This window comes from Bremia lactucae, linkage group LG5 (genome assembly GCF_004359215.1).
Source record: "Bremia lactucae strain SF5 linkage group LG5, whole genome shotgun sequence".
NCBI lineage: Eukaryota > Oomycota > Peronosporomycetes > Peronosporales > Peronosporaceae > Bremia > Bremia lactucae.
Genome location: NC_090614.1, coordinates 3,805,968 through 3,828,884, shown reverse-complemented (window position 1 = coordinate 3,828,884; position 22,917 = coordinate 3,805,968). Strand labels below are relative to the sequence as shown.

Below are 22,917 nucleotides of genomic sequence, written 5' to 3'. Positions count from 1 at the left end.
AGAGAACAGTGTCGATTGTTGGCTATGAAAGTGACTACTTTGTTGCGAGTAAAAAACGTCGATACTTCTGGTCCAACATTGTTAAAGTTACTTAAAAGGCAGCCTTTACCATATATTCAACATCCTAGTCTCATGACTTCTATGGAAGTAGTAATTTAAAGCTACATGTAATAATTTTTCCTGAACGATATTTATAACAAGTGACTCCAGTCCTCCGTCTGATAACTTATCCCCAAAATCAAATAACTTTCGTTACCTTATAGGATTTAAGTTTTATCGTGGTGGTTCTATATTTGCTAATTTTTTGTTACAGTAATCCGATAACTAATAACCGCTTCTATCTGATCAAAACGTGGCTACTAGTTGTCAGAGGGAAGGCTGTATTTTAAAACACTAAATCCTTTCTCAATTGAACACTAAAATAGTATGCTAGTCCTGCACAAATAACTTGATAGCTTCTGGGAATGTAACATTTGTTTGGTAACATGGTTTTATTTTAATTATGATGCACTGCTGTTTCAACATGAAATTAGAGAATGATGATAATTGTTTTAAAAAAAATCGGCTTAACGAATTTCGTCTTACATTCCCTTTTTTCCGCGCTAACCGCTGTAAGCGAATATCACTAGCTCGCATGAGCAGTTGAAAACAGCCATCGACTAAAACAAGCGCTCTGTACATCGTTCATGCCACTATATTGTTCTGAAGAACATCCTTCCTCGACATTGGCGTCTGTGTCGGTATAGTAGCCGCATTAGGCTGATTATAAGCATGTTGTAAAGATAAGTCGTTCCACAAGTTTGTAAAAGCCGGTGAAGTTACAGATTATAATTATATTTACGGCAAATGTCATACTGGCGGACATTGATGACGAAAATGTAGGCGATCGTGTGTTGGTAAAGATAAAATTAATTTGCGTGCAAAAGACTTCGGGGTAGCAAAAGGGCAAGTGAACAAGCGGCCAAAAAAGCAGTCACTCTATAGTTTGTCGTATACTCAACAGGTTCACCTGCCTTTAACCTTCTTTACTCAACAATGCTTCACGCGCTATGGCCACCAAGCGCACCGAATACCTCTAGGGTGAAGGTAAGTTTACACACTGAGGATGACATTTGCCAAAGAAAGACTGATGGGGCACATCTTGGCTGTCAAGGACGATAATGACGTCACGGATGCGTGGTTTATGAAAGACACGAAGGCACTGGGATTGATCGCCCAAAGCGTTACGACCCAGCAGCTCCGCGACTTCTGTAATCTCAACTTTTTCTCCTTGCGGAAGAGGTCATAGAACTTGCTGTCCGTCAAAGTGCTAAGCTCGACGGTCTTCCATTCACTAAACAGCCGTAAAATACCTTCATATTTTCGGCCTTTATAGATGACTCCTGTAACGGTGTATCGTTTCATGAAATTGATACTTAAAGGTTGTTAATTAATATATTATCTAAAAGGTAGATAATATTTACAGGATATTACTTTATATAGTAATATTCAGAATTTTTATCCATAAATAGGTATTATACCATTTTATTCCGCAGACTAATCAGCTGTAGGAGTAATGAAAGAGAGAGTTACAGATAAGATAGAGATAAGAATTCAGTTATATGTTTAGTATTAGATTATAATTAAGTTAGCATTTACAAAGATAGAACAAGAGACACTTAATTATATTAATACAGTTTTTATTTTACCCTCTTAAAGCTAGTTGCCTTAAGAGAAGTCTTCCTCTGCACGTACGAGTGTACGTGAAATAACGTAAGGCACCACCGCAACTGAAGCAGTGCGAAGTGGACTTGTACTGAAACAGAACAAGTCGTAGTGCCCCGTTACAACGTCGCTCTTGCACCACGCAAGTCAACCCAGGCCAGCCAAGGATTTGATTATCCGATTTGGCAACATCTTGGGGTTTGCGAGTGCCGCCCGAAAAAATACAGCTCATAATCTTTAACACGCGACCATTAAAACCCACTATGCTGGAATTTGCATTGTTGGTCTCAACGAGATTACACGATATTTAGGATATCACGTCGGCACCGAAGAGATGACCAATGCAAATTCGGCACTTCGACTACGTAATGTGCGGCATCGTGTCCTTACAGTAACGGACGTCGCGACTAGTGTGGCCGACTTTTCACCAATGATAGGAGCAAGTTTTAGCTGGCTCATTGCGTCATCATTCTGAATACTATTGTTTTGCCATTGGTATCGTTCACGGCGGCAGTCTTTGAGATCCCATCTTGGGCCAATCAACAATTCCTGCTTCGACAGAAGCAGTTCATACACAGTCATTCTACCGAGGCTGAACCCATTCGTTAAAAGGTCAACTCTGACCTACTGTACGCACCACGACGTGCAGGTAGAGTTGGGTTAGCCTTCACAAAATATCAGTAAGAACGCAGTGGCAGAAGCACGCGCTGCAATTGTTTATTGCGCAGAGAGGACTCATACAAGAGGGTGTAAATAAATCATGTGGGCGACGCATGAGCAGACGCAAGGCGTGCGGTTCACAATTATCTCACGCGATTCCTCAATGACTTTAAAGTCTCAGCAAAAAATGCTCGGGCTCGAATTTGAACTAGAGACCCATCTGACACCGCAACCGTGGTAGTCCTCCCTGATCGAGCGCCGTAATCCGTCGAATTTAAGCCGGTTGAAAGAGACTGCCAAGAGCTGGTGGAAAGGGTCATGTGGTCTATACTAGGGCTATGCAAATAGAGTTGCCGGAAGAGAACTAAATTAGGAAGAGCATGTTGCATTTTCGATAACCTGAGTCTTGCATTTGTAGAATATCGTTCCTCCACGTAAAAATGAGGATCAATTTGGACGGGTGTTCGATAGCCATTGAGAGGACATTCTCATGCGCGAAAATTCCCTGGGTTTTAGGCCCCGACGCCGCAGTGCTGCCTCCGCAGCTTTTAATTCGGGAAGCAGAGGGCCCTAGGAGATGTGTTTTTGACATCAGGCGGACAGGGCAATCTGAAAACGTTTTCACGGGTCCATTGTTTTTCTCCAACACATTCACAGATAAAATTACGTCGGTGAGCGATAGTCCTACTGGCATCGCTACTTCTAGACGCATAGTCTCGGCTCAGCGCGGTAGGAATTCTCACGCTTCGACAGCCCCCGCCATTTCACAAGCTTAAGTCGCGCGTCATCGCGCTGTGAGAAATTATAGAGAGCCTTGCTGAGTTTGAAACGTGCTAGATAGTGTTTATTTGCCTGATGCAGGAGAGCTCAGAGATCCACTAGAAATTCAAAAGAGATATCCCTCAGCTGGAGGTAAAGTCAGGAGCCCCACGGGACTCTTACTGTCAGCACCTGTGCGAAGTTGGGCTAATATCGACGCTCTCTCGAGTGTTTACGGCTTTATGTTCGAAAAAAAGCATAAAAGGTTGGCATATAAACACTGCAAAAAGAATTTCAATAAACCTTTGGTGGTAGTCACTAAGCGTCATTACCGCGAAGGCGGAGGTGAACAGCTGACAGTTTGACCTTATATATCAGGATCCCATGTCTCGTTGTTCGCATCGGCAGCCTAACAGACTATCAGGTCTCGACGGTGCATGGGCTCGCGACACACCGACTCACTTTCTACAACGCCGATCGACCTGCTGGAAATCCCTGTTTTATGGGGGAACTTTATAATTGAAGCTTAAACTTTACCCATACCTATTTTAATATAGATTTCGGCCACCCGATTAATATCAGCTGGCCACAACACATGTTACCCATACTAAATCGGAAATTAGTGATTGACTATTCTAAATAGATGAAAAGGGTATTTGACCCATAAAGAAAATGTACCACAACAACGGTTCACCAACCGAAGTGTGCCCCATAACACTATATCACCATTAAGTGAACTGTCACGTATTCTTACAAAATTATCTTATGTGATAATATTGACAATATTATTTTTAAATATAATTACTATCTTATTCCTTCTTATTTGTCTTGTACGTAATAGAACAATGTGTTGCGACTACCCGTTCCATTTAGGTACTGTAACGGGGCACCTTTCGCTGGTACTGCTTCAGTAATGAGGCAGTTATCGTTGGTGAACCATTTTTATGGTACATTTGCTTTATCAGTAAAATACTCTCTTGTTCTACTCAAAATAGTAGATCACTAAAACCCCATTAAGTATAAATCTCATCTAAGAAATCCTATTAGTATGGGTACAATATGTGAAAGCTACCAGATATAGATCTGGTGGCCGTAATATAATTTAAATAAAATAAAGTAAGGTTTTAAATTTAAATTATTAAATAAAATCGGCATTTTATATTAAAATGTCTAAAGGCTTGGTGCATTGATCTACGAGAGAAAGTAACCTTTTCAAGGTATATACTCTCGGGTACTAGTTGCTACATGGTTCAACGAGCCCCTAAATTCCTTGAACTAGGATTTATTAAGCTCTACGTGCTTGTGCGAGTCACTGAGTTTGTTGGACCTATTAGTTCTATATTACCGTATTTGGTAATATTGGAAATGTTTGAGTAGAATTATTAATTGAATTTTTTAGGGTAACTCCGATTAACGAATGTTCATCTGCTACCCAAAGACGAAGTGCACATTTCTAACTGAATCATTTCTAGGAAATAACTTTACAATCCCGCGGAGACCGTAATGAATCGTGCTGCAGCCGTGCCACAAGGTTGTGAGATCAAAGCAGGCTTTATTTTTAAGAAGGGCTTTGGAAAGGCTAAAAGGTTCAATATGTGGTGCTCACGAGCGCCAAGATGACGAGTTTTGAAGAATAGTACGGCCGATAGTGCGGCGAAATCGACTTGACCAAGTGCACGGTCAAGAGCATTGAAATCATGCCACGGGACTCGGTTTTTGGTAAGTCGCAAGCGACCATGTGGCGAGTAGGGTTTCGTGACAAAGGGGCCGCGTCCTACTCAGTGCGTATACCGAATGTGATATATAAGAGGGGCTGCGGTGTCTGCATTTGGCGCTCGCGTCGCAAAATTTGGCCACTTTGCGGAATTCGCAAAACCTAGCGGTCCGTTTGTATCGAAAAGGGTGGTTGACTGCTCCAGTCTTCGGGGCTTATGTAGATATCAGAGAAGAAGATAGCATGAAACAGGGGCTTTCGCCCCTTTCCTTTTGGAAAGGTGGGAGCTGTGCAGTGGAGTTTCTGCGACACCCTTAAGAGCGTCTTACGTTGCAGCTCGGTGGCGCCATGATGTCGTAATATCAAAGCTGTTTTTATTGTGCACTTTATATTATAAGTTTTGGGCGGCAAATAAAAATCATTTAATCATGAATTTCAAAAATGGTCGGTGCCGTTAACCGAAATGAGGTACAGTAATAATTTTTGATCTTCTATTAAAAGAAGTTATATTAGTTATTTCTCTTATAAAAAATATTCATGTAACGGGCACCCTCAATGTAACGAGAAACCTTTCACTTGTACTGGTACGTACTAGTTGACCTTCTCACTGGTTACAGTGAAGGTTACGTGCCTCGAAACTTCACGTACACAGGGGTACAGAGGAAGGTTTTCAAGTAGCTAAGGGTATTAAGCTATCAAAGGTAGATTAAAATATCCTAATTAGAGAAAAGTAAAACTGTATAACATATTAAGTTTCCTATGTAACGATCTTCTATCTACTACTGAACTTATGATATTTACATCTAACTTAGTATGGTGCCTCCATGCGCACCGCACAATCGCGTCTTGAAACGATTGGCAAAGTTTATTTAGACTTTAGTCAAACGATCAATAAAGCTAATGTCTTATTGCATCAATATTATCCAATTTGGAGATATTGGAACAGTTGGGTCAAAATTAAAAAAATACATAAATTTTTACTTCTATGATTTTTTCCTCTTAGAGGAAAAAAATATTGTCATTCCTCTTATAGGAAATAACACTTATGTAACGGTACACTCCGTTACATCACTCCCCTTAACTAACAGTCACTATAGTGACTGATGTAGGGTGACAGAAAAGATTTTAAATGTCTTTCCTTGTAATTTACATTAATGTTTTTTAATAAAATACTGAATTTATTCACATTATTGTTTAAAATTATAATATATTGATTTTATTTGCTTTATTGGTTGTTACCAAAGTCAAGATGGCGATGACTAAGTCTGTGCGCGTGGGCCGTGAGGCCGCTCTGCACGGATCAGTGCAGCTGTCAGTAAGGCAAATGTTTCAGTAGACGCTAATGCTTCTACTGTGGGGGATTTGTTACCTCCTACTCCCATTGGAGGTGACTGGGGTATGCCATCTGTTGATGACATTGCAGGTGACGGAGACAAGTCACTGCTACACCAATTGTAGGTGACTTGACCAAGTCACCGGCATCGTCCGCCTTAGAATCTACTATAAAGGCCACCGGAACAGCCGGGGCTGATCCGTCAAATCTTTTTGTTTTAACGTGACAACCAGAGAGGTGATGACGAGGTTTTTCGACTCGTCGGACTTCTTTGGCGGGGATCAGCAACAGATGACTCCGTTATAGCGATGACCACTCTGGTGACGTTAGTATGCGCTTCACAAGCCATGTGATGATGAGACGACATTCTTCATCGAGACCTTTTTCTGGCATCGGTGATACTCTTCCAATCGGGCAAAGGATGTCAAAACTTTGTTCCAAGCTTGGACAGCCTTTGTACAGAATGTACAAAACATAGGCCGTGACGTTTGGCTTAACAAGCAAAATGATTTTCGTGAACGGTTCGAGAAACGAAATGTTGTCGGTGCACGCTATAAGCTGCATGGTTTATCTAGAGAGGCAGAGATTCCTTGCCTATCTTGAGGGACTCATGCATATGCTGTTTTAAGGGTGCACGTCTTGTCCCCAAGGAAGCATATTCCTTTGAAGATCCCCACGCTCGTCTCTTACGAGATGCGTCAAGGGATTGAAACCCTCCAATCCTTTTACGAGCGCGGGAAGCGCTCGTTCTTCAATGGACTTTTTGTCGAGAAGGATGGGTCTCGCCGTACTGCAATCGAGACCTAAAATGTCCTATATCAGATGGAAACGAGGTTCCCAACTATCATGCGAGGGTGCATACCCTCGCCAACGAGTGAGATAGCTCGTTCGAACCCCCTGCGCCTCACGGTGGCTCAAGAAGCTCTAAACAAGAAAGCGCTTCTCACAGCATAATTCATCAATCGATTTATAGAGGGAGGAAAGATCGGTTCGTCTCGTTTGACGAGCCCGACCAAACATCGTGATTTGAACCACACCCATTAATATTTTAGGGAGGATCTTGATCACGACAGATCCCGTCGCCGCGAGTTAGCGGTTACGTTTGATAATGTTCCTCGTGACCAATTAGAGAATTGAGCGCAAATTGCGACTGAAGGACTGGCGAACGAAAGGACACAGCAGTCCGTTCAAAATGAGCTGTTGGCAGCTCGTCAGAAGATCTCTTCCTTTATGAAAATAATGAATTGTCTGGTTTAAGAGAATCAGACTCTATTCCAAAACGATAAGTATTTAACTCGGTCTATCCAACTTCGGCTGATGCCATTGACCCTTCCGGTGTAATTTAAAATTGGGAGAAGCCTTGTTCTGATGGTCCGGGCAGATATGCCCAACATAAACGTTGGATGCGTACGCATTCTACGAGGCAGCTCGATCGTGTACGAATTGACTTGACGATTTAGTACACGAAACTGGCCGATATACATGGGTAGTAATTTATTACTGCCTACATTCGTCACTACGTGCCTCGTAGGTTTACCGTGGACAGTGGGACTAGGTCATTAATTTTAAATCAAAGTATGTTTGCTCTTTCATTTTTGTCAGAGTTCCGATTCTGTCGGTCCACCGTATCAGCGACGGAACCCTGTACGAAACGGACCTGCTTCTCTAGCCAACAGGAAATCACCAATCGGAAACACCTGCTGACTCGGTTTTATCTTTATTTTCGGTGCGGTCGGCTCGCACTGCAAAGATATTTATTTATTTAATATTGAGAGTATCATCGTTCTCATTAATATAATTGTTTTTTTATGCTGAGTCTTTCGCGTCGTTGTCTGAGTCAGTAATATCATTCTTGTTATCACTGAGTTTGTCCACTCCAATCTTAGTTAGCTCAGCATTTGTATCCTTCGCATTGACCATGGGCTCATGTGTGATGAGCAAGAGCTAGATGGTTCTATGTTCGAGCGAGCTCCCCCCCCTTAAATAGGAGTTACTCTCAAATAGGGTAGGTATATGTGGGTGGCGTATGTCATTCACGAAACACAGTGGATGCTTTGCAGAAACATGCACTGAATTGTTGATGGCAAATTACAATTGGCAAGAACTCGCTCCAACTCTTGAAAGAGTGGACGTATCCGCAAAGTATCTCTTCGAGAATACGGTTTGCACGCTCCGTCCGACCATCTGTTTCAGGATGATCAAAAAGTAGACATTTCTAACTGTGTTCCAAGTGATTTAATCGCAGTTTGCCAAGAATCCACCGTGCTTTTAGGGTCTCGATCTGAGGCCAGTTCCAGGCGTAACCCATGGAATCGAAATATCGTGTCAACAAAGACACGAGCACAGCCTTTGGCTGTGGTCGACTCCGGGACGGCAGCAAGATGTACATCTTGCTAAAACGATCACCAAAAACAAGAATACCATTATTCTTGTGGGTTTCTTCGGAGAATCTGAAGACGAAGTTAATAGATACGGACAGCCAACACTCTGCTGGAACAGGCAGAGGTTGTAAAGAGCACGGGATAAAGCACTGGACTTTACTCGTTGACAGACTTTGCAACCACGTATGTACTTGCGGATGAACTCATACTGGCACGGCCAGTAGAAGTCACGACTTATCGTGAGATAAGTCTTCTCAACGTCCCCAATGACCGCCTATTGGTGCATCGTGGTACTCATATATGATGCGTAATCGCAAGTTATTATGGGTAGGGATGATGACACGAGGTTTGTCGCCAGCAATGGCTTAATTATTCAATGAGTCATTGCGTGTTATATACCGATCTGTTGAGGATCGATACAATCCCGACAATCCTTTTAACGAATGTTGAGATGGATTCTTAAGGTAATACATCACTCCCTTAAGAACCTAATCTTCTTGATAAGCTCTTCTAACGTCGTCGAGAAATGCTGACGACGGAGTACTTATTATTGCAGCAGTGGCCTTATGCTCACTATTGATTTGCGCAGCTGGCTCAAAAAGGGACTGACGCGAAATCGCATCAGCAACGAGATTAAGTCGTCCTGGTTTATATTTCACGAAGAAGGAACTACACGAAGAAAGACACCATCTCGCCATTATTTGCTAAAGTGTGTACTGCTTACGGCCGTCTGCACTTCGTAAACGCGCAGTAGTTAAGGCGTTCACCTTTACTGTAATCAGTGTAGGATGACTAGTACTGTCTTACGTACTGGCATAGGGTGCCCCGTTACACCTGGTAGCACTGCGTAGTCCGTTTAACGGCCTAAGCACGTTCCATCAAACATGGACATGTTGGAAGAAGAAGGAGCGAGGGAGCTTTCAAGCCCTTCAAGAAAGGCTATCCCGCAACGGGTGGAGGGTTTACTCATTTGAGTGGTCTTGAAAGAAGAGCGATCAACTAAATCGAACGAACGATTTTAGCCGTTGGCAGGCCAGCCGTTGGCGCCGTGCTGTACACTGTGGGAAGAGATGAACAGCATGCGGCTATAGCCCAGACAACGCGACCTCGACGGGGCCCGAAAAAACGTAGCCTTGCTTCACCAGCAAGCATTTCAACATGCGGAGGTGTTGAGAGACAAGGTGCTTAACAATTAAAACTGTTAAGACAGCAGCATGTAAATGCTGTTGAAGAGCCGACGCTTCAGCGTCGACCCGAAAGCTCCAAGATCTAAATCTTTAAGTTTAACGCAGTCGAAGGCGACTCCCTTTTAAGATGGTTCGTCGAATTAGACGACTCCATAAAAGCTCGCGATATCGGTGATGATGCGACGAAAGTGAAATTTGGCATGTCTAACTTTGCCGGACGTGCCAAAAAATGGGCCTTGGGGCTCATGTTATCAACCCATTAGGCTTTAGGTCGTATGAGATATTTTAAGACCCAGCTCAGACAGACATTTGAGCCACCACGTGCCGAATTCAGGTTTCGAGCCGAGCTCCGTATTTTAAAGCAGGGGGGGGGCAAGCGTAATCTACACGCTTATGCCCAACATACACGATGCCTAGTCAGTTGTACAAACACAGGTGACTTTTTTAGGATAGGTCTCAAAGACGGCCTTGTTAAGATCCACCTGCTCCGGCTAAAATTGGAGCAGCTCGACCAAGCGATCTGTATAGCAGAACAGGAGGACTTCAGCCTGAAACAGGCTTTCGTCCACTCGGGTGCATATCGTCCACCGAGACGACTAGAAAACGGAGGTCCAGATCCATGGATTTCTCATATGTAGAGCTAGAAACCTCGATCTTCAAGTTACAAACGATAGCAAAAACTTAACCGTTGTCAAAAGACGGGCCACTGCGCCTATGAGTGTAGTGCCCCACGACCAGTGCATAAGATCACTGAGCGAAAAGACCGACCTCTCGCTAGGAACAGCGGACGATGCCCATCATTCCCAATAAATCTGACGCAGAAAAGCTTAAGCGTAAAGCTCTACCGCCGGCGCGTGAAGGTGTCCAGTCGGTGTCACAAGCTAGTCGTATTGATCGCGGCTATTTAACTGGTGGCATATCACCAATGCCACCCCCATCTGAGTGGCCTTGTTCGGATAAAACGAGTGCGTCGATCCTATAGCGCGCTACTTTCGATTCACATAACTATTATGGCATATTTTGTTCATGGGAGGCTCAGGAGAAATTACTTGGTCGTGTTTTTCCGATCCCGGTCGTGTTCCATTGAAGTGAATCAACTGACCATTATAAAGCGAAATTACTGCGCCGCTTTCAGCCACATCCGGCGTGGCGAAACAACGGTTGCAGCGACTTAACTTGGCTCGGTTGCGTATGATAAAAATCATGGGTGGTTCTGTACCCCCTAGTTCTTCTCATCACGCCGCTCCTGCTCGTTCATCAGAACTAACGGACCGACAACTGAATATCCTGCAACAGTGCCTTGGCGACAGCTTGGCATAAGCCGTCGACCGAGAGGTCAGATGCCGCTCCCATGGAGTTGGGCAATACAGACATTCTCTGCTATAGATGCGGCAAGTGCAGCCATAGGATGGCTCGCTGCCATGCCAGGGTTTCTGCTGGGGCACCCAGCAAGAGGATGTTCGCTATAGACCAGCAGGGTTGAGGCCCGAAATTGCGAGACCTTAGGGACTATGCTACCCATTTGTTCAACAACTCTGAACTTAAAGGTCTCTTCAGAGTCCGCGTCAGTAGGGCACCCCGCCCCCAACTGCGCTCCTGCCTTTCCCGACCCCTCAGTGGTCGATGCAGAACTCATGCGTCTCGCACGCTGGTTCTTGCCTTCGACCTTTAAGAAAAGAGAGTACGGAGAGAGTACGAGGTTATGACCAGGTTGACCCTCCGAGTGGATTCGGGTGCATCACAAAATTTTGTAAACCTTGCGGCTCAAAGAAAGAAACCGGCGATTGTTAAAATTCGCTTTTCCAGGTTGGCAAGCGAGAAGAGGCGACCGTTCGTTTAGCGAACGGCGCGCTTGTTGAGTCTGAGGGAGTTGAGGTGTAACTCGCCTTCAGCTTTAGTGACTTTTCTTGTAAAGAGAAGTTCACAGTGCTACGTATAAAGAGTCCGTATGACCTCATCCTAAGCATGCTATGGTTGGCAAAGCACCAACCATGGATAGACTGGCGTACACGCACAGTTGCGAACTCTGCGCAGGACACCGGAAAGGATGTGCTCCTGCGAGAGGCGTATGCAACTGATCTCGTGTCAAACACAGTTGTGGTGCGTTGACGGGATGTCAAACGTCACCAATTCCTACCCAGCTCGTGGAGACTGGAGTAGTGAAAAGAGCAATGGCAAGTAGTCATGTGTTCCATAGTCCTGCAAAGAGTAAAAAAACTGTGGCAGTTGACGGCGATCTGACAAGAAGTCAAGCATCGCATGAACCGGCACAGTGCCTAGAGTCTGGTGCGATTGGAAGGGTGCTTATCCAGGAAAGCAACGGCACCCGCTTCCCAGTCTAAGGTCGTCGTGACTCGAGCAACGAGTACCCGACAGATCATGAAAATCAAATGAACGTCTAAACGAGTGACCTTTCGATCTTTTCTAGTAAAGAGGACGGGCCTTCGAATGAGGTGTTCAAGGCTGTCAAAGGCACAATTGCGGAGACATCGTCAGTTGAGGTGCTCTGGCAAGTCTTTAAATCTTTTGAGACGATAGGTAATCTCCCGGAGATGTCGTAGGATCTGTTCCATGCCGAATTAAAGGAAGGAAAGATCCACGAAATAGTCGCACTAGCCCTAGAAAAGAACTTGGTAGACTGTTGCTCGTCGCCCACAATGGACGAGAGCGTCCTAGAAACGGACAAAAAGAAGCGACTCGCTGTTCAAGGCTGGAATTGCCTTGAGAGACAGTCCGTTCTTTGAGGTTCTGTGGAAACATCGCGATGTGTTCCCAGAGGAAGTGCCGAGCCGCCAACCAGCAGATAGGGGAATCGGACACGAGATAGACCTCGAACCTGGCACCAAGTATTGTGTGACCAGGTGATGGCCGTTGCCGAGAGAACAAGTCGATTGTATCGATGAGTTCTTCGACAAGCGAGCCAAGGTAGCACATGTGCGTAAGAGCAAATCGCCTCACTGCAGCCCGACTTTTTGTGTGCGTAATGCCACAGGTGGATGGCGCGGGATTCACGCTTACAATAAGCTGAACACGGCGACCATACCGGCGCAAATGCCAATCCCGCGAAAAGATGTCTGTTGAACTCTATGGGCAAGTCAACTATCTTTTTCGCGTTAGATTTAAAGGATTGCTACTATGAGGTCCTCGTTAAAGAGTCCGATGTGGCCTAAACAGCTGTAAGCCCCCCAAGCAGTATGCTTTGGGAGTGGCTTGTGATGTCCCAAGGTTTGAAAGATGTTCCAGCGACATTCACCCGAGTGGTTGCTCACGTGATGCGTTAGCACCGTGTTTACGCAGCTCATTACTTTGACGATGTATTCGCTCATAGTGGCTGAGCAAAATAGAGTCGCACAAGCTTCATTTGGAAGCTGTGTTAAAGACTCTGCGTGAAGCCTAAGTGAACATCAAGTTGCAAAACTGCGTCATCCCAAGATACCTGTGCTGGGCTGCATCGTAGGTACACACGGTGTACGAGCAGACCCAGACTAGGTAAAATCTGTCAAGGAATGACCAATCCCATGGCATTTGAAGGATTTGCGCCAATTCCTAGGGCTCGCTAATTACTTGCATAGGTATAGCAAGTATTATGCTGAGCTAACTAAACCATTATCTGATCTCCTTAAAAATGACATAGGATGGGTTTGGTTAGAAGAACAAGAAGATGCGTTCACATCAGTGAAGCAGTCTCTTGTGGAGGCACCGGTCTTTGCCAGACGCGGATAAGCCCTTACGCGTCGTCTGCGACGCAAATAATTTTGAAATCGGCAGCGCGCTCATGCAGAAGAATGACGACGGCGTTAAACGTGTCATCTCTTATCAATCCCGGCTTTTTAAAAGCCGCGAGACTTGAATTACCCCGTGCATGACGAAGAGCTTCTTTCAATTAAGTATGCTCTTGTCAAATTTCGTGTGCACCTACTGGGCACCGAACCAATTGTGGTTTATACGGATCACGCATCACTGCGGACCGCAATAAACTCACCGCACCTCTCGCCTAGGATGACAGATGGCTTTCATTCTACCCTGGATTTAATTTCAAAATTCTTATACAAGCCAGGTAAGTCGAATGTTTTTGCTGACGCGGTATCGCGCAGACTCGAGTTCGAGGCAAGACACCATGAAAGTGTGTCTCGATTTAAGGCACAAGTTGAGTTGTTAGCGTTAGCAGCCGTGAAGGTTCACCACGTGACAAGCTTTTAGGCTGCCCAAAAAGTAATACTAATAAAAGTGAGATACAATTAGGACGAACTTTGGCGCCTGCTGTCGGCTCGCTTCGGTGGACGAAATGTCTCCCTTCCGTCCCCCCTGAAGGATATATTAGTCGGTTTAGCTACAGCGATGGCCTGTTTGACATCAGCTTTCACCTTGTGTTACCTTAAGAATCTGTGTCCTTCATAACACAGATCACAAGCTGAAGATTCTCATCGAGCTCAATGTTTCACCAACGAGTGGGCATCTGGGCCGTAAGAAGACATCCTTACGAGTGTCAGAGAAATTTTAGTGGCCACACCTATATTGATAGGTGGTCAACTATAATTGCTCCTGCAAACAGTGTCAGCGCATTGAGCCTGCACCGTCTAGCGGTGCGCCATTGAAGCCGCTACTGATGTCAAAGAATTGTGGGAAGTCGGTCAGTCTGGACTTCATGTTTTGCATGGTGCCCAACCGAAAGGGTTGGACGGGGCTCTCCGTCTTAGTAGACAGACTGAGCAGAATGATACATTAGCACCATGTATCACTACGATCACATGCAAACAGGAGGCTCGGTTTTTCCTGGATCATGTAAACCGACAACATGGATGCCCGAGTCTTCAGTATCGGGACCCGTATCCACGTCTTACGTTGGGTTTTGGCGTCATGTGATTGAGCTTCTAGGTAGCAAGCTCCACATGTCTACAGCCGATCATTCTTAGACCGATGTCCAAACGGAACGTGCCAATCGGTTCGTGGCCGCTGTATTGCGCACGGTAGAGACTCCCAAGGAATGGAGAAAACAATCGCCCTCCGTGGAGTTTGCATTAAATAAGTGTCCACCCCAGTTTGGGAAAGACATCGTTTATATAGACTGACTGTGCCATCATCGAACACCAGTCTCGTTTGTGCGAAGCTTGAATCTGAGCAAGGAAGTGCAATTCTCTACGCTAGGTGCAAAAGAGAAAAAAGTTCCTTCGAAATGACGATACCCCGTAAGGATATCATGTCAACGATCGAAACTTGCCCTAGTGACCCTGTCGATTAAGGAGTGGTCAGTATGGAGTCACGGCAAGGAATACATGTCGTCACGGGAGCGGTGATTTGGCTCCTCGTGCGCACTTATCAAGTAGGAAGTAGTTCTCAGACTGATTTATATTTAATCGTATTAAATATAAATACTATTTTTACCAATCAAAATGTCATCTCTGTAGATAACATTTAATATGTATTGCGAGCGTATCTTTCTAGATACCTCGCGTAACGGATGACGCTAGCCGTCATCCCTCCTAATGTGAATGCACCTATGTGCACCACATACACAAGGGTGGGTCACGATATGAACCACACCCAAGTGGTGGGTCTAATTGCTTCATTTAAGTAGTTGACAATCTTTCTAAGTACACAAAGTGTACTTAAGGGGGACTGTGTAACTTAAGGGCAACCGTAGCCCGTTACAGCTGGAGTCAGGGCCGATTCTAAACGGCAAATCTGAACGTAATGATAGCTCTAATGTAACGCGGCAACTGGTAATAGTACTAGTCAACCTACTCTTATTACAGTGAGGTGGGCTGCCTTGACTACTTCACGTACACGTCGTTAAGAGGAAGGTTTTAAGTATCTAAGAAGTCTTAACTACTAAAGGTAATCTCTAAGGCTTTAAAATAAAGAAAAAGTACGACTATATTAATAAATTATGTTCCCACGAAACGATCTTCTATCTAAGACTGACTTTAGTATATTAATAATTAATTATGTATGGCGCCTACTTGCGCACCGCACAATCGTGTCTTCTGACGATTGGCGGGGTTGTTTAAACATAAATAACCAATCATTAGAAATGATGTCTTATTGCGTCAATATAACCAAGTTTATTAATTTTGGAACTATCAAGTCAGAATTACTGTAGAAAATAATTTTGTTTCTCTTTACTTCTTTCCTCTCATAGAAAATAACTTGACTATTCCTCTTATAAAAAAATATTTATGTTGCGGACGTCCCGTCACAACAATTCTTAAGTAACATGAGTCCATTTAATCTCTTTCTAAGAATCTTAAAAACGTCTGGTACCAAGTGATCCCATGCGGCATACTTGGAGGCCTGTCCGACTAGTTTAGATTTGAACCAAATGTGCAGGAATGAACGACAGAGTCGTATGGTTCGTGAGGCCACTATTCTCGTACTGAAGACGTTAAATCTACAAATGCACGCAATGCGTAGCGGTAAGTTTTTTGCGGCTTTTAGCATAAATCCTTGATATCGCTTGCTCTGTAAGAAATGCCCTTAGAAATGCAGCATTGTGTTAGCTTTCTTGTAAATGATATGGCGGAAGGATTATCGTCGTATGTGATATCCGACGTGTATTCGTCTAGTAACTGTGGCAAGTCCAGTTGCAGATACTTTTGACTGTAACTTAACGAATTAGCAGCCTGCAAACCCAAGTAACAACCTGGCTGCGTATGCAAGCGCTGTCGACTTCCAGTTGACATAACTCAATTCTTTAATGGATGGTCATAGCTCAGATATGAAGAAGGCGAGCCACCCCGTGATTCTAGCTGTGACCTACAATGCCTCAACATGAATTTCAATTTACAAACTTTCGCTGCACATTCGAATACGTTTTCTTTGTCTAAACGGGCCCTACAGCTCCTATATGCTTAAATCGAAATGAATGACGCACGAGAGCCATTTCAATGTGGCTTGTGCTTATCCCACTTCATTATGTTGCCCTTCAATGAGGCAAAATCGCCCACAAAAACACCATCCACGATACGAAATCTGTATATCCACGCACCAAGCCATTGCACGATATGTTATCTAGTAGTGTCAGCAAATTGATCACGGCTTCAAACGTTACGCACAACCCCCCATGTGGCAACGAAAGGACACACGCGTAAATCGAGATACACATGACATGTTGTTTATGAGAAGTAACATTAGGAAGTAACAACACCAGAAAAAAAAAAGCTTGATACAACTACCAAAGAATTTACGTCGACTTGAGGAGTTTTTGTAGCCAGAAAATGACAATCTCGCTTTTATCTTCGCGACATTAAAGAATGACCTGATCTTACAGAAACAGCTTGTCGATCGCGTGATGGGGCGCGTCTAGAGAGCGCCAATAGACGACTGCAGCGACTTAGTCGACCAAGACGTAAAGATTCATAACCCCGCGTGTGCTCATTCGGCCGTTCCCCTCAACCTCGCGCGTCCTTGTACTCGAGAATCCTCTCTCTCGAGTCGCCCGGGTCGTTCTCTCTCTCTCTCTCTCGGAACCATGTCGAGCTGCTCCGGCGTGACCATGTGTTTAGCCGAAGGCGCGACGCTATGCAATGTCCTCGCCGAATCCTGTCCGCCGTGTCTCTATGTCCTCACAGGAGGCGAGTACTCGTGCTATAGTCGTAATCCGACCCAGAAATGCCCCTACCCGTCCACGTATGCCGAGTGTGATAAATTAAACTCCACGCCATTAAATACCACGCTTTCAAACACGGACAATCCAAACGACGAAGCCCGATCAATAACGCCTTCCAACCCTTCGACGACCGCCGAGATATCGACCAATCCACTCGTAAACACCACCACACCTTCCTTCGAATCCCCTCGTATTCCTACCAACTCGAATCCCATTGATCCAACGTCTCGAACCAGTATCAATAGTCCCACTACCGCCACGACCAAAGCCTCGGCATCCGACTCCTTCACTGCCATCAATGCCATCCTCGTCATTGGCGCGGCTTTCCTCGTCCTCGTGGTCGTTATTTTCGTCTTTCGACGCACGAAAAAAAACGTCTCGAAACTCGCTGCTTCCCGGGATGGCACCGTGGCATCGGGTCACAATAATAGCGCGTGGTCCGACCGCACCTTGGACTCGAATGAATCCGGTGGTGACAACCTGTATTCGACGTATAATTACCGAGCGGAAGACAAGAGTCAAGACATTTCAATCCTCGCGGACTCGCAAGGAAGCACGGCTTCTGGAGATTTAGACCACTCGGCCTCGTCGTTGCGTCCAACGGCGGATTTTTCGAATTATGGCGGGACTTCACACTACCTTACGAGTTCGCAGTATTACGTCGACTATAGTGTTAGTACCGGTCCCGACGTGGACATTCCAACGGCGACGTTTATTCAAAACCCCACGAATCGCTCGAATCAAAGCACAATGGCGTTGACGAAAACAAACAATCATTTCGTAGATGTCACGGGGTCGTCCACGTCCATGCGTGGATCGGAATTGGACCCTGTTCAACCCTTGACAGTGAGTCAGCTCTTGCCACAAGCGATTGATGAAGGCCAAGAAGAAGGCTATAAAGCACCGTACCGGCACGGGACGAAACAAGCATTCAAGACGACTCGACAACATGCGTCGAGTGCGCGAAAACCGCATCTGTTGGGCGTATCAATGGCCAGTAGTACGTATGATATTGTAGACCCCATGACAATGCTCGACGTTGAAACGCGCAGCACGGAGATGCATGTTGAGGATTCGCAGTACCCCAAGTTCTCGTTTGAATCAAGCACGTCGTCGGCGGACATTTATGACGGGGATTGGTCGGAAGTTGAGAGCAATGGTGGCAGTCGCGTACAATTTGATGCCGTGGAGCACATGATTTAAAGCCGTGGCGTCGGGAAGATAGAGCTGCAATTGACTCAACGAAGCTGGATTCGAGGCAATAATTATTTTTAATGGAAAAAGGGATTACCAATAACCCCTCGATTGTGTCTTTTTTTGGTTTTTTATGATTTTCTGATTCGAGCTCTTTCAAAGCTGATGTAACAAGTCAGTTTTTTTAGTGTGTTAAGGTTATAGAACTCGCTTCGTGGATGGTGTACTCTTGTTTTGTGGAAGAACCCTTTATATTTATGCGATCGGTTTATTTGGTTAAGTTACAAGTAAAAGTCTTATAAATGGACCACCACTACAAGCACGGAAAAAGCGCGCAGCACAGATTAATTTGTAGATTGTGTGGCTCGATATGTAACCAATAAATCCCGCTTCGTCATGCTGAGACAGTCCAATGTACCCCCCCCCCTCACATGTCTTCCCGATATTTTACCACGACACATAAGATATGTTCTTTGTATGATGCATCGCAAAAATCAATAGTTATTCCTTAAGAAACGTATTTAGGTCGCCTTTTAGCTGTTGGTAGATCACATATCCTTAATTACTCGACGGAATCGCTCAAGCCCCACACCATAATTTTCTACATGAGTAATGTAATGGGTGTGAGTAGGTTTTTTCGATCGGCGATGTAAAATGTACTGTTTTTGACAGGTGAGAAAAGGCCAAGACAGCCCGCACTTGATTGGCCAGTCATTAAAAAGAGCGATAAGAAAGGCAGCAAATGGAGCCCGAGAGAGAAGTGGAGGCGACAATGGTCCGAGGTGCGCTCTTGCGCATGCTTGTTTACTTAGGAGGGAAAGCTAACGATCGATTTATATTACAATTCTCCCTATGATAACTTGTAGCCTCTTTCCTATAAGTTGTCATTTGTTATTAGCTATCGGATCAAGATAAACATAAATTAGCTGCCACGGTGGACGTCAACCCTATCAGTTAATGGAGGTTAAAGCTTTTTGGGAGAATAGTAATCAGAGGGAGGACTGTTTTTTATTTCTATTAATTTTTGCGGAAATGCATAATTACCAAAAAAAGAGGTACGTAATCAGCGGGGGTGGCTTAAATCGGGTCTCATACGATATATGGAATATATCTGGAGGGGGGGGGGTCCGGATAGCAACTCCCTAAAATATCTCGAAATTGAAAAGCTGGTTGAACCGGGACTACGTAACCGAGAATCCGTAACATATAAATATTAATTATAAGAGGTATAGAAGAAAATAATGCCATTATAAATAATAAAGTTAACAGTACGAAACATAGCAGTATTGTAGCCGTAACGCGACACTTCTGCTAATTGGTTATTAGTGACGTTATATCAATCCAACAATCGCTGCTAGACGCGCAAATAAGCGGTGAGGAATATGTCCCTATATCTATTCGTGTATTAAGATTACAGAATTAAAGGAAGATATTAGTGCGCAAGACTTAAATATATGCAATATGCACTTAAACTTTTTCCGCTCTTCAATCTGCGACGGAGCGGGACCATCAATCCCGTGAGGAGTATAAACAGGCCAGTACACGTCCCAGATTATGTCGAGCATGTTGAGATATTATATCAGAGGAGACAACTTGTAGTCAGGAAAAATTGGAAATTATATTAGTCTTTAAAAAACTTACACATGCAATCAGCTACTTCTTTGTAGAAGCACTACAAAGGTCTCACATGAGTCGTTTATTTCTTCAAATAACCTGTCGCTGTAGTATCACTTTCTGTGTCCATTGCAAAACGAATACAATCAAACGTTATCATGACGTTTGAGTGTACACCAAATGCCAAACATTAACATTCCTCCTCGACTAGAAGTCTCCAATTTTTGTCTTTGTCACGAGATATTGGAACTTGTTGGTCGAAATTGCCTTAGTTAGAAAATTGGCGAGCTGTGACTTGGTTTCAATATACTCCAGCTGAATGACCTTGGCCTTGACTTGGTCGCAAACAAAGCGATAGCGAATATCAATGTGGTTCGCTCGACTTTGGTAGCCTTCGTTCTTCGCAATAGCAATCGCACTTTGGTTGTCTTCATACACAACCAATGGAGCTTCAATCTTGACTTCCATCTCCATCAATAAATTCTTTGACAACAAAATTTCTTGAGTGCGCAACGAAAGTGCCACATTTTCAGCTTCAGCAGTACTTAGTGATACACTGTTCTAGAGCTTCGACTTGATATTACTGGAGAGTCATTGACCATCACCATGACTCCAGATGTCGAACGTCGACTATCTTTGTCACTTCCCCAATCTGCATCGCCAAATCCACTCAGCTTCAGGTCACCAGGCTTGCTTCGATGACAAATTCCGTTTGTTGCAGTCGAGTATAGTTAGCGTAGCACACGAATGGCAGCATTCCAGTGTTCTTCACTCGGTTTTTCCAAATGTCGACTCAGTTGACCTACTGCAAATGCAATATCGGGTCTTGTACCTGTCGCAACATTTAGGAGTAATCCTACCAGAGACCGATACGGTCGATTCTCCATTTTCCGGTCCTTCTTCTCGCACTTAAGCATGACTTGACCTTCCACACTTGGTTTGTGAAAAACTTTCGCCCCGATTTGATTGAAATTTACGACCATTCTGTCAATGCACGCATTTTGGCTAATCTTGAGCTTCCTTGTATGCTGTGCATAGTCCACCTCAATGCCGAGAATAAATCTCACATTGCCTAGCGTCTTTAACTTAAAATGACTTGCAACTTCATCTGCAACTTTGTCAATTAAATCAGCATAAGTGCTTCTAATTAGCATATCATCGACATACAGTATCACAAAAATCCACGAAAGGTTTCCATCGTGACGGACAAAGAACGCACGGGTCAGAAATACATGGCACAAAATCCATGTCGCAAAACACCTCCGAAATTGTCTTGAACAATGTTGCAGCAGCCTGTTTTTATCCATACAAACATCTGTTGAGCATCAAAACTTGACCTGGGTCCATGTCGACACCCTGAGGCGTAGAAATGTATACATCTTTGTTCAAAATGCCATTTATGAACGCAGTATCAACATCATACTGGTGAATTGTCATTTCATGATGACAACACATAGCCTGGAATACGCAATAGAATTCATGTTCGGAACCGGCGAATATGTTACGTGGTAGTCAACTTCATAGGTGTGACGATAATTCAACGCCACAAGTCGAGCTTGTACCGCTCAATATCACCATGTTCGTTTCTCTTTATTGCAGAAACCACTTGGTTCCAATCATCTTTTTGTTTGGAGAATTCTTCACCGCAGTCCATGTGTTTTTGCTATTTAGTGCCTTTAATTCGACTTTGATCGCATCACTCCACATCTTGGATTGAGGAGACGCCATTGCATCATGGTATGTAGATGGAGTTTCGAGTGCTGCATTTGCTTGCTCATACTCAATTCGATATCTTTTTGAGGCCCGAGCCTCTCGCGCCTTACTGCACGATGTAGCATGTATAGTTGACGTCTTGACTGGAACCAAAGCTTGATCTTCATAGTTGGATGATGGTAACGGGAGCGGGGCATTTTGACCACTAAATTGAGATGATTGCACCATAGAGAAATAAGTGTGATAATTTAAGTCCCCCCTGGGCACAAAGTCTCCAGTCGTATCCACATCCAAATCAGTTGGCTTCATGTAAACAACAGCGATATCGAAAGCAGGATCCGACACATGCTCAAAAACCTAGCGTGGAGTTATAGACTCAAATTCACTTGGAGGTGAAATGACTTGATCGTTGCCAGTCTGGTTCCACAACAATCGGCTCTACGTCACGTTGAGTAGTAATAATTGGTGATTGTATAAGATCTGCGTCGCCATCATTGACATGATCCACACGTGTAGTAACCTGTATATCTCCAATCTTTTGCACATACTTGTTGGACCTTGGTAAATCTTGTAAAGTCACTGATCGCGTAACCTGCAGACACGATATCCCTTCATATCGTGTGAGTAAACCAAAAACATGCATCGAAATGCATTCTTGTCCAACTTAGAAGTTTTGGTTTTGCAATGTGTGCGTAATCTTTTGCGCCCAACACTCGCATGTGCGACAGATCTGACTTGGTTCCAAAACACACTTCAAATGGAGTCTTGGTTGGCTGAGAGGTAAAGTAACTCGATTAGTCACGTATACTGCAGTATTCATCGCTTCAGCCCACCATTTCTTCTCCACTTGCCAGTAATTTAGCAACGATCTTGCTAGTTCTGTCAGTGTTCGATTAGTCTTTCAGCCATTTCATTTTGCTGTGGCGCATATGGTACTGAAGCTTGGTGCTATATTCCAGTCTTCCGACATGCTTCTTCAAATCTTTTGTTAACGTACTCGCCGCCATTGTCAATGCGAATACACTCGATCTTGGTACTTGACTGGTTTTCCA

The 22,917-nt window shown here is 44.3% G+C and overlaps 1 protein-coding gene across 1 annotated transcript; it reads left to right on the top strand.

Annotated features, from left to right (window-relative positions):
• Positions 1-17,206: 17,206 nt before the first annotated feature.
• CCR75_001091 (uncharacterized protein) lies at positions 17,207-18,547 on the top strand (the record flags this gene model as incomplete). Its single annotated transcript, XM_067959196.1, has 1 exon — positions 17,207-18,547. The coding sequence occupies one exon, from the start codon at positions 17,207-17,209 to the stop codon at positions 18,545-18,547; it is 1,341 nt and encodes a 446-aa protein (XP_067821254.1).
• Between the last annotated feature and the right edge of the window lie 4,370 nt (positions 18,548-22,917).